Source organism: Sinohyriopsis cumingii, chromosome 2 (genome assembly GCF_028554795.1).
Source record: "Sinohyriopsis cumingii isolate HCF-2022 chromosome 2, ASM2855479v2, whole genome shotgun sequence".
Lineage (NCBI taxonomy): Eukaryota > Metazoa > Mollusca > Bivalvia > Unionida > Unionidae > Sinohyriopsis > Sinohyriopsis cumingii.
Window position 1 is genome coordinate 164,614,456 of NC_142962.1, and position 13,758 is coordinate 164,628,213.

Consider the following 13,758-nt stretch of genomic DNA (forward strand, 5'->3'; position numbering starts at 1 on the left):
AGACCCCATGAAGCTGCAGTTATTCCTTGAATTAGACCTCATGAAGCTGCTATGTTATTCCTTGAATTAGACCCCATGAAATTGCTATGTTATTCCTTCAATTAGACCCCATGAACTTGCTATGCATCGTGCTCCTCTTTACATCCACATATTCTTTTCAGCATCACCATCATCAACAGGTTCTTGAACCAGATGAATTTGATTTCCATTTATAATAAAGGTCCATATTTATTTCATCGTCTGACTTTTTAATTTACCGTATTCGTGTTGATGTGGTCTTGATAAACGTGACCAACACATCTACATCTTTGATTCCCACGATTTAAGGTGATTTTGGCAAGATCAGTTTTTGCAAAGGCACCTCACAGCTTCAAAACAACTTCTTGAATACCACATTATAAGTTTTCATTTTGTTAGTTTGATCTTGGAAAATTACAAGATTACCCAGTTAAAATGTAGCTCACAATGAAATAGTTACTATATTTAAATATCAAAATGAAATTGAAAAGAGTTGGGTGAACTTTTAGTGAAGTCTATTTTTATAAACACTCAAAGAACAAATGAAACTAGTTGCTACATGTAGTCTAGTGCTACAGAACCATAATTCCAGAATCCATCATCATTCCAGTTCTGTGATTGCATAACAAATGAACAAAGAAGTTCAATTTATTTGGCTCACGAACATGACTGATTACATAAAACCTCTTTTATTGTGTGCATGTTTTAAGGATTTAATGGTACGTGTCTGTGTATGTTTTATAGGGTTTAATGGTATGTGTCTGTGTGTTTTATAGGGTTTAATGGTATGTGTCTGTGTATGTTTTATAGGGTTTAATGGTATGTGTCTGTGTTTTATAGGGTTTAATGGTACACATCTTTACATTTTACAGGGTTTAATGGTACATGTCTGTTTTATAGGGTTTAATGGTATGTGTCTGTGTTTTATAGGGTTTAATGGTACACATCTTTACATTTTACAGGGTTTAATGGTACATGTCTGTTTTATAGGGTTTAATGGTATGTGTCTGTGTTTTATAGGGTTTAATGGTATGTGTCTGTGTTTTATAGGGTTTAATGGTATGTGTCTGTGTTTTATAGGGTTTAATGGTACACATCTTTACATTTTACAGGGTTTAATGGTACATGTCTGTTTTATAGGGTTTAATGGTACGTGTCTGTGTTTTATAGGGTTTAATGGTATGTGTCTGTGTTTTATAGGGTTTAATGGTATGTGTCTGTGTTTTATAGGGTTTAATGGTATGTGTCTGTGTTTTATAGGGTTTAATGGTATGTGTCTGTTTTTTATAGGGTTTAATGGTATGTGTCTGTGTTTTATAGGGTTTAATGGTACACATCTTTACATTTTACAGGGTTTAATGGTGCATGTCTGTTTTATAGGGTTTAATGGTATGTGTCTGCACAATAATGGCTGTAATAGAGGTGTAGCAATTCATCAATACCTAACATTTCTATAATTTTCTATGATATACTGCATTAATATCTGTACTTTGGAATATCCCATTACATACTGCATTAATATCTGTACTTTGGAATATCCCATTACATGCTGCATTAATATCTGTACTTTGGAATATCCCATTACATACTGCATTAATATCTGTACTTTGGAATATCCCATTACATACTTCATTAATATCTGTACTTTGGATATCCCATTACATACTGCATTAATATCTGTACTTTGGAATATCCCATTACATACTACATTAATATCTGTACTTTGGAATATCCCATTACATACTGCATTAATATCTGTACTTTGGAATATCCCATTACATACTACATTAATATCTGTACTTTGGAATATCCCATTACATACTGCATTAATATCTGAACTTAGGAATATCCCATTACATACTGCATTAATATCTGTACTTTGGAATATCCCATTACATACTGCATTAATATCTGAACTTAGGAATATCCCATTACATACTGCATTAATATCTGTACTTTGGAATATCCCATTACATACTTCATTAATATCTGTACTTTGGATATCCCATTATATACTGCATTAATATCTGTACTTTGGAATATCCCATTACATACTACATTAATATCTGTACTTTGGAATATCCCATTACATACTACATTAATATCTGTACTTTGGAATATCCCATTACATACTACATTAATATCTGTACTTTGGAATATCCCATTACATACTTCATTAATATCTGTACTTTGGATATCCCATTACATACTGCATTAATATCTGTACTTTGGAATATCCCATTACAAACTGCATTAATATCTGTACTTTGGAATATCCCATTACATACTAAATTAATATCTGTATTTTGGAATATCCCATTACATACTACATTGTGAACGTGACATTACATAGATGTAGTAGCACTTGAAGCTGATGTTGTTTTGGGTTTATTGCTATTTCTTGGTGCATGATGTGGAAAGTATAATGGCTGGATAAATAACCCGTCAGTGATCAGTAAAGGTGAGTGCTTTACACCACTGAAGGTGATGTTTATATTATATATGTATTAAAGTTAAGAAAAGAAAGTGAATTCATCAGACTATTGCTTCAAATGAAAAGAAAATTCTCTTGACCAGACAATATCTTGGTTTAGGTCAAAATGTAAAATGGTAAATGAATCACATGTTGAACATTTCTATTTTGTATAAATGAGAGTTTGCAGATTTAATGTCAATACAAAAAAAAATTGCTCCAATAATGAATTTATACTAAAATACCAAAATGGCAGACAAAATCTTAAATGGAAACCCACAGCTGCATTTAACGTTCCCATCTGGAAATATTTTGGGGTTTTCATAGTCTGATAATTATAAAGGGCATAATATGGTTATCAACAAAAACATCTGCATAATCTGCAAAATGGTAATTATATATTCAATTAATTCTAGCAACTTTGCCACATGCTTACAATGTAAACAGTGACATAGAAAAGATAGATAAGGTAGGATTCTGTATCTTTATATGTACTATATCATTATTTTTGTATCATGTCTTTCTTTCTGTGTGATAATGCATACTTTTGCACTCTATGCCATGCATACTTGTGTACATCTAGCCAGTCATACATGTACTGTAATATTTTCAAACATTAGCAAGGCAAATGAAGTTCCTTTGAAGATTTTATTCCAAACTCATTATAAATATGATAAAAATAATATATATATCAAGCTTAAAAGCTATAAGAAAAAACTTTGTAACCAGTACAAATTTGTATGTGTATTTTGTTCTGTATAACAGATACAGTACAATAAATGTATGAACTCTTCGAAAGTGTTGAGCACTGATGTGATGCATTAACTATGCATCAAACAGGTTTGAAATACATCCATGCAAACATAAGATATCATGTTTTCTTACAAAATATAAATTCATGTCAATATCAAAATAAGCTATTAAATATATAATCAGAGATATTGCAAAAACACTATGGTAGTTTTGGATCACATGTAATAGTATGCAAGATTAAATGCTATCAATATTCTTGCTGGTTACTTTGTACAATACTATTTCTACATCATGACACAGGAAGAGATGATGAATGGACAAGGTTTCTATCCTATATTGCAATCTTCTTTCTATCCCTTCAACAGATGGGCTAACACTGTTGGCTATAACATAGACAAATCTAATTGGGAAACCTGCTCATTAATTAAAGTATCTATTTCTTTATCTCCTTAAAATAAGTCATTGGGGTTGATGGACATTTAAGTATCATGAAAAGTTTGGACATGTTGAAATTATAAAGGTTACAAATAGATTGCCACTTGGCTCCTTACAGACCACTTGACTGACACTTTAGTTATCCACCTGGTTCCTAAGAGACCGCTTGATCAACCCACATCGCATGACTCATGACAAGACTGCTTGACAAAAACCCTTAGGCAACCCATCTGGCTCCTGACAGACCACTTGACCAACCCACATAGGTAACACATGATTCCTTACAGACCACTTGACTGACTCAAAGGTTACCCACCAGGCTCCTTCCAGACCACATTACTGATCCACACAAGCAAGATTAGGTAAGATTTAGCTTGAACATTAAACTGATCCAATGACTACACAATTTTTGGCATGCTTTAGGGCAAGAAGTCTGAATTAGTCATTATCTACATTATTTGGCAAAAGAAAGACTCTCACAAAATTTGTGTCGAACTGTTTTGAGATGCATAATCCTGTTAAATGACCTCTCAGCAATAAGAATATAAAAATTAATTTGAAAATTGTTTGGTCAGCTTAAATAGGCAATTGCCAATATGCAATATATAACTGCATTTCCTTGAAATACATTTTACAGAATAGTAATGGTAAAGATGATAATTAATTGAATGGTTAGTGACATGAAATAGTATCAGACTTTTCACAATGCTACAAAAATGTTTGTCTGAAAAAAAGTTGGTACTGCCCATAATTGTTGTGCAATCGATTCCATTGCAATCATAACACAACTGATCATGCTATAGTATCCACCCCCTTTGTCGAAATAACAATTATGTGAGATGAGTGACTATTCCATGGATAGATTGTGGCAGCTATGTACTTGTTGGAGAAATCAAGTCAAGCAAAAGTTTGGGACCTATACACAAAAGTATAAGTGGTGGCAAAGTGTATCATTAATTAAGATTCATCATTAGCCATCTATCCTGCTGCTGTTTGTAAAGTACTATAGTCAGTGCCCAAATGTCATTAATATTGTTGCTTGCAGCTACTGTTTTTTTTTCCTTACAAAAATTATATTCATGTTGCTGACCATGCTTCCTTTTTACAAGGCCTATATGGTTGTTGCCCATCTCTTGAACATTTAATATAATGCTATTCTTACACAAGTAGGAATTTGGAAAGCGCAATTTAAGGACATTCTCAACATTGAAATAACGTGAAAGTGATGCAGTGGTGCCAAGTATTTCTAATGTGTATCATATTGCATATAAATAAGATTATACTACAAGTCACTGACTGAGCTATATCCGGATTGGGTCATGTGATAGTGAGGCAGTGGCATGGTGTTATTTTTTATATGATCCTATATGTAATCTGTAAATCAGATATGCTACCAGTCCCAGACTATGCTATATAGCAGGACTATCATGTCATAAAAACTTCACCAACACATACTTGCATTCAAAACAAATAATGACCGTTGGGCACTGTCTGCTTGTTAAATTTGTATCAGTCAATACTAACATAGTACATGTAATTACATTATATAAAGTCTGCATAAATTAACTGGTAAAGCAATTTTGAATGCAGTGTGTAGTTTTTAGTTTAAACAATGACTTCTGGACAAACTCTTTCCCTTCTCTCTATGAAAATTTCAAAATGCACAGATTCAGCAAATTTTAATGCTCAGACTGGATTGGTACACACAAAAATGATGATAACTTTGAAGATTACTATCACAAAGTATCTTTAACAGAGTGCAAGACATCTAATTACTGTATGTTATTCTTTTGATATAGTTTCTTTACTTCTTTTTAATTATACTCTTTACTTCTTTTTAATTATACTTATTATTTATCACATTTACCAAAGTAAAAATCTCATAAATTGCATAAAGTATGGAATTATTGATCATAAACATGTGATATTTCATGACTAAAAAATGTAATGCATCCAACAACAGCTGTATCATAAACTCATGTGATACCTTCTATATAATGATACAATGAATTATAACTTGACAACATGGAGAAAATATACAGAATATGATAATATTTTTACATAAGTAAAATCTGATTAAATAGGTTCCAATGACCATCAAAACAAAAAGACTTAACTATTTTAAATTAGGAAAATGTCTGAAAAAGTGATACAATCTCTGTAATAACACCAAAATCAAAACTGACTATATTTCAAGAGAAATAGTTTGGAAGCCAAAACTTATGACCTTGCATCTTGGACAATCAACTTTTAGAGTCTTAAACAAAATTACATGGAAGAAAGATCTGCATGCAATTCTTTTGTATATTTTGTAAACAGAAGGTGCATTGTTTAATACAACTGCAGTAAAATGACCTACATATCAATATACATGTAACCAAAAATGATTCAGATTTGTTTGTTGCAAAAGTTTAACAATTCTAAAATAAATTTTGCAAATAATTATCCTCTATTTTTATTCTAAATGCTAACAAATATGCAGGGTTCCACCTTTTTAATATTATGTGTCAAAATAATGATTGGCTTTGAAAATATTGATCTATTATTATGAAGCTATCAATATATAGTGTCAGAGAGTCCTAATTCCTAAGTCTTTAGCAATGTTTCCTGGACATCAATACCAGCAGGTCCCATCTTCATGGTGTCCTGTAGCTCTGCATGCACCAATGAGGTGATCTGCCAACTCTGGTGTACATCAAAATTCCTTGTCTGCACATTCTTCTGACTTGACCGAGCTAGCTTCAGGTCAACTTTTATCTGCTGTTGGTAGTCAAGCACGTTCTGCGGATCATGCTGTGGACTCTCAATCAACATAGTAGTTGCAGGCAAATGGCCATTTCCCTCAATACTTTCTTCATCGTCCATATCCTCACCCCCACCTTCTTCATCTCCTTTTGGTTTTTTTAAAAAAAGAGAAGAAATTCAGCATTTTTCCCCCACAACACTGACAGCTTTGTGACACCTAGCTTGTTACTTTACAACATAAAAATTGCACTAAACATCTTATATATTGAGCTTGATCTATCCTATCCTACTATTGCAAACAGGAAAAAGAAATAACACAAGCTCAGCCAATCTGCAAGAACACCTCATTAGCATGCAAGAACTCACTCATTACTGAACTCATCTGCTATTTTAATATAAACACATATTTCAAGCTTGATCAAAATCAGATTAGAAATACAGGATCTGTAGAGGTAAAAAAAACTCAGCAAGACAGATGCAATTTAGGTTAACTAATGTATGCATCTATCTCATTATTGTCAAATCCATCTAACAACTTGATGACACTAACCCATATTGCAAGTTTGACAAAAATCAGGTCAGAAATATGGCTTCCAGAGAGGTAGCTTAGCCAATCAGATGCAAGACCACCTCAATGTGTGGATTTTACTAATTATCAAACTCATCTGAGATATTAATAATGTAAGCATTTATTCCAAGTTTGATCAAAATTTGATTTAACGTACAACCTCCAGAATGAAAACAAGGTCAGCCAATCAGATGCAAAAATCACCTCAATGATTTTACTCATTATCAAACTCATCTGAGATGTTAATGTTCTATGCATATATTCCAAGTTTGATCAAAATTTGGTTTAAAATAGAGCCTTCAGAATGGCAACAAAATCAGCAAATAAGAGGGAAGATCACCTTGCTGGTACGCACAGACCTGATTCATTATCAAACTTGAAAGGGATATGAATGACATAAACAAATATTCACAGCTTGTTCAAATTTAGCAACAGAAATATATCCTCCAAAATAGTAACGAAGTTAGCCAATCAGATGTAAGAGTACCTCATTAATATGCATGAATCTAGCTTATTATCAAACTTACCCAAGATCTTGAGGATACAAAACCATATTCCAAGTTCTAGTGAAATCAGAAAATAAATATTATTCAATTTAATTTATACTGTGTACCTGACTTTTGTCATGATTGTGACTGAAGGTTATCAATCAAGTTTCTGTATACCTGAATTTTAAGTGGTAAACAAGATGCTGACCAGAATATTTTACTCAAATTTTCCACGGAAATGATTAAGTTTTACAGAACATTCTATTGTGATGTAGGTCAAGTGTGGATGCATATAAAGGAGGCTTGGTAAAGACATTCATTTCTATTTTGTATCAGTTTTGGGACTCTATGATCAGAGTTTGTAGTTGTGTTCAGAGATAATTTTTGAAAAGAATTATTTATTTACATTATTCATTGGAGTTACGAAGTGCTCATTGACTCTGGTATAACATATCATGTTTGGAATTATTGTGCACTCATTAAAGACATTCTGGATTACATCATAATGGCACATCAGGTCATTTAAGACTACTGGAATTCATCTGAAACATTCTTTACTACTGGACTTGTGACAGGACATTATTTGGGATTTAGTTCACCATAGTGCATTTCATAAATTTTCACCTTGTAACTCAGAGAAATAAAACAAGTTGTTGATTTGACTAGGCTTGTTGGTTTCACTTCTTTCTGTTACATAATTTAAAGCCTAAAGTAAACAAATATAAGTTCCATAGCGATAACAAACAGTTCTTGATTACTGAATGTACAATGCATGAAGGATGGAGAGCCAATAAGCTCATTTGGCCTTATAGCCAGGTGTGCTAAAAAAAGACTACCTCTTACATCCTGAAGAGACAGTCTGGCTTGTAGACGCTGACACATACGTTGCAAAGGACGTCTCTTGAAGATAGCAGTGATAACAATCACAACTATCAAAAGGAGGACAATTCCTATTACCAAAGCCACAACCCATATTGGAGTGGCCTCTGGGGATGATGTATGGGAATCTTCACTGGACTTAGGTTGGGGTCCATCTGAAGAAAATGATTATTGATATACAATAAAATATAAATTCAGGTACATCTTTTAGTCACATGTGTAAATCACTATTTTTTTTAAAAGATTTAACAGTACATCATCTTTTTTATTTAAAAGATTTAACAGTACATCATCACAATACTGGCTATATTATGCTGAATAAAACCAAGGCTATAAAAATGTAAAGATAAAGAACTACCAAAAAATAATTAGGATGATAAAACCCACCATAATAAATAAGTATACTACAAGACAAAATATAAAGATCTTAAAATTTTGTCACATATAACTTAAATTATGATACAAAACAAACTGTATCCATTGTCATTGTTAATTAAAATGCAGCATCATTAGTCACAGGTTTCTACACAACTACCATATGCAAATATCCCGTATCCTCCTCCATATTGTACTCAGTGGAGATGTTGAACTTCCCAATGTTCAGTAATCTACTGGTGAAAAGGTAAATTCTGCTCCTCACTTTTCACTGTCAACAGCATCTATACATTAAACAATTTGAAAATCCAAACTTAGCCAAACGTTTATACTCCTTACACTTAGAAGAAAATCCAACAACAAGCCAAGTTATCTCTTCCCACATCGGAATGAAGATTTTACTCAGTTCAAATCAATACATGTATTAGACTGACCATAGCAAGTCATCACAATACAGTACAGGGATTAGGTTCTAACTATTTTGTTATGATGAAATAATGTACAAGAGGCAGTTAAAATATCCAGATCAACGATTCTGTTCTTAAAGAACAAGGTGCTATTAACATACTATTGGTAAAGTTTCAAAATGTTTTTATCATCAAAGGATAACATTTGAAAATCTGTGGTGATAGTTGCTAACTTGCTCTGGAAAGAGTTAATGGTCAATCACCTATCAAAACACATGCCTGTGAATTTGTTTATCAGCGTAATAGGTTATCAAAACAAGGCCTAGCTACTGATGGCTTGATGAATATATTTTGCTACAATACAACACTAGAACTAACCTGGCTAAGGTGAGGAGGCATCTCAATAAGTATAGTCAGTCAATGTACCTCTAAAAAAAAAATCACTGGACAAAGCGCCTTTTCCATTCCTAACAGCAGAATGCAAAGTTTATATTTTTTAGGAAACTTAGTCGTCCACTTTGCCTGGAAGCAGGACACCTGCACTGACTAACAGGAAATCAGTAATAGGTACATATCGTTGTAGGTTGTTTGCAGAAAGATACCCATAGTTCATGATGTGCATGGGTGCTTTACCCTTGGTTTTTGCACATATTTTCATTAAAAATACTTGTACGATGCATATGCTATGAGGACAGAGACTTGTCAGGTAGTGTCTACTTTATCAACAGTTTACTAAAGCCATATGACTGGCAGTATTGCAACATACTGGTAGCTTGCAAAAGGTCAATGTGAATGGCAGTACAGTGTATAGCCTAATAGTTGGCAACATTGTTGGAAATGAAGCAATTTAGCTGGCAACATTGTTGGAAACAGTGCAACATAGTTTGTGACTGAGCAACATATTCAGCAGCAAAGTAGTTGGCAAATGAGCAACACAGTGGCATCACCAGAAAGAAGATGGAGGATCACCTGTTCAAAGATCAAATTCTGACCCAAGTAATTAGGTCTAGAACTGTGAATTTGTACTGTTGTCAGTGCATATGGTTACATGAATCACAAGCATCATTTTTAATAACATGTTCACAGCATGCTTAATATAAAATCCATTAGTTGCAAATGTCACATGATATCATACTGTTCATGAGAGTCTAGTTTCATCTTTTGAGTAAATGTCATGGTCTGTAAGACAATGCATTATATAATAATAATAATAATAATGATAATAATGACTTTATTTAAAGAGGAAGCTCATTTGGTCAACCGACTAATCTTCCATGAGATCTTCTACAATGATATTTGTACAAAAATATATATATATATATATACACACACACACACATGTATATATAATGCACAAATTTTACAAGATAAGGTGTCTTTAGACAACAAATGCTCTTACAAACTCATACATGATCACAATGTTGTAATAGTAGTAGTACTGAAATGAACAAAATCATACAAATTCAAGTATACATGTTCATTTGTTGTTGTATTGTTATTAATACTATTTCTTTATCCATTTCACTGTTGCATTAATATTATTGGTAAGAGTTTTGAGACTCGTCCTTCATTATGATAAAAAAAATCCATTTGATACATTGTATTCAGTGTTATCACTTAATCCATATCCATTCAGTTCCTATCCTGTTAGAAGCATTTTCGACCTTTTTAGTCACAAATATATGGTGTACTCATCTGAGTCAAAATATATGGTGTACTCATCTGAGTTTGCCTTTTGGAATTCGAGAAGTTGTGAATTAAAAATTAACATTGTATGCATTCTCAAATTCTCTTTCAATCCTTGTTTCATATTGAACTGAAGTGGTCAGAATTGTATCAGCATACATCTCAGGTATGATCCCCTGATAATTATAATATATTCTATCTTAGTGAAAGTTTTGGAATCAATCTGCTTTTTTCCCATAATGCACCACATCCATTAGGCTGGTTCTCTGCTTCATGTTCTCTCTGCTATGAATCTCAACTACAAAACTAAATGGAAGCCAGCAAGTTATTTTGTTGTTGAAAGTTTCAGAGCACAAACAAAAAGTAAACAAAACTGTTTATTCTAAGGGAGCTTATTTACCTGTCTGTAAAAACTATAATGTAATCTAAGTGCTACTAGCAGAATCCACTTCAATGTAAATTCTCATGCTATTATTGCTGTTGGCTAAATCTTTACAGTAATTTATCGGAACATCCCTGATTTAATGTTTTGGGTAATTAGTATATACAACTGAATGTTTCAGAAAATAAAAAATAAAACATTGTTTATTTTAGTGTTTATTTAACTATCTGTAATAACCATAAGGTAAAGAATGTACTACAAAGAGAATACTCTGTATAAAATGCCAGTAAACAAGAAATTAACTTGTGATCTTGCTGTTAGTTCTAAATGAAAACAAACAACTTCATGATGTATGAAAGTAATTTTTAATTTGGTTTTAAATACATACTAGTTAGAAAAGCTATTTAGACACAAATTGGGGCCCCGAGTGGCCAAGTGGTCTAAAGCGCTCTCCGTTACGGATCACTGCCATCTCACCTCTGTCTGCGTGGGTTCGAGTCTCAGATTTGGCTAATGTGGGTATGTGAGAAAGCTTGCCAGTAGCTTCTCGTGGGTCGGTGGTTCTTTCCGGGGTTTTCCCGGGTTCTTCCTCCACCATTAATACTGGCCGCCATGTATAGCCATCGTGTGCTGAAAACTGGCATTAAACCCTACAACAACAACAACAATTAGGCAAAAAATATTATTCAAAAATGGCTTCTGAAATAAAATATTGTTCTTGACTGAAAAAGGCTGTGATGTGTGTTTCCTATTTCACTGATTTTAAAATTAGGTTGGAGTTTTTCTTATTCTTTTTTTTAACAAACATTATCTATAAATCAAATATTTCCAGCACTTCAAAGTATATGTACTGGGCAAAACCGGCTCAATTATTGTCTGACTATACCAACCCGTTTGTTTGGAAAGTCTGTTAAGCACGAATGGTGTAGGGGATGGCAGTATTAGCGCTATTTTGGTCAGTCAGGTTAGAAATTATGTGTTGTGTAATTTGGATTTTTAGCGTAGCTTTAACAATTTTTCAGTCATATTGCTATGATGTCTGCAATGTGGCAGTATATAGTGATGGCTAGCACGGGGGCATCATGCCGCAGACATGTAGCATGATGTCCCACCCAGTCATTATCCTGACATCAGTCCGACCAGTCCTAACACTAACCTCTTAATGCTGAGCGCCAAGCGAGGCAGCTGTTCCATTTTTGTAAGTTTTTGGTATGACTCGGCTGGGGATCGAACCCACAACCTCCTGCATCCGAGGTGGATGCTCTATTTGGAAACACTAGGCTACCAGAGACGTGGTTAGAAATTATAATCAATGATTCAGTTGACTTAGTTCTGTGCACTTTTTCTCACATTAAACATTTTCATTATTGAAATCAGTAGGGGGTACAAATAGGGATCTATAGTCTTTGTGATTTTTATTAAAACAAATTTGATACCATTGAGGAAAAAGTTGAGGATTGGCAATGAGAAACAGGACATTCCCCCAACTGGAAACACATTTTTCATTAATCGGATGAAAATTCACCAGATAAACTGTCCAGTCAGACATAATGCCATTTAAAAAAAAAAATGCAATTCAAGAACAACTCTTGCATAACCCTACAGTGTACGCATGTGCATTTTGAAACTGATTATCTGTGTATTTCAATGTAAATTTGTCTGCCATGTTGTTAGCTATTCCTTCCAGTATTACTGCAATAATTGTATTTTAGCCCATTACACAATTCATCATGCTCAAATATCTATTCTATCTAACAATGAAAGAAAAAGAAAAAGAAACACCATATGCAGGGGTCTCAAACTCAAACCAACCTGAGGGCCGCATGATGTCATTTTCGATGCCCCAAGGGACACACCACCTTTGTTATCTCTAATGAACGGCTTGGAGGGCCGCATGCGTGTTTGAGACCCCTGCCCTAATTGCGTTCCTACAATAAAAGACGCCTGTCCTAACATTTGTGTTTCTTAGGTCACTCCCAAAACAGAAATATCACGGTCGATGTCTTACACTGCAGGACTAACCATTACTGTAGCCTCTGAAATTTTAATCTTACCTTTACAAAGGGCACATTTGTCCTCCGTTCGCTGAAGAACTTCATCAACGCAAACAGCATAGCAGTTCTCACACTTCTTAAGAACATCATCAAAGAAAAAGCCCTTTGGACATTTATGTATGCCCAATGCCGCACCCTCTGCAATAAAGATGAGAAGTAAAAGACCCAAGCAAAACTGGATGATGGAAAAGCTAATAGTCATGATTGCATGAGCCATGACTGTCATAATTAAAAATACTGTACTTCGTTACTTCAATACAAATTTTGAAGAGTAATCACTAAAATTAAATACTTACGTCACAAAAATTTTGGGATTTCGGTAAAAGGGAGTGCCTGAGTTACTTAAAATAGTAACCTCAAGTCACGCAAGAACCTCATAATCCTTCCGGGTACCTGGGTGGCTAGTAACATTAATAACCTAGACTGGTCCCCTATAAACACAAATATCGGGTGCTGTGTCTTACGTTGTAGGTCTAGGGTAGATGATACGTGAGA

At 33.7% G+C, this 13,758-nt stretch overlaps 1 protein-coding gene across 1 annotated transcript; it reads right to left on the reverse strand.

Moving 5' to 3' along the window:
* Positions 1 to 3,125: 3,125 nt before the first annotated feature.
* On the reverse strand, positions 3,126 to 13,535 carry LOC149806244 (uncharacterized). Its single transcript, XM_089951192.1, has 3 exons — positions 13,264 to 13,535; positions 8,317 to 8,514; positions 3,126 to 6,570 (listed from the first exon to the last, which is right to left on the reverse strand). Exons 1-3 carry the CDS (start codon positions 13,487 to 13,489, stop codon positions 6,266 to 6,268), a joined length of 729 nt encoding a protein of 242 aa, XP_089807318.1. The 5' UTR covers positions 13,490 to 13,535; the 3' UTR covers positions 3,126 to 6,265.
* Between the last annotated feature and the right edge of the window lie 223 nt (positions 13,536 to 13,758).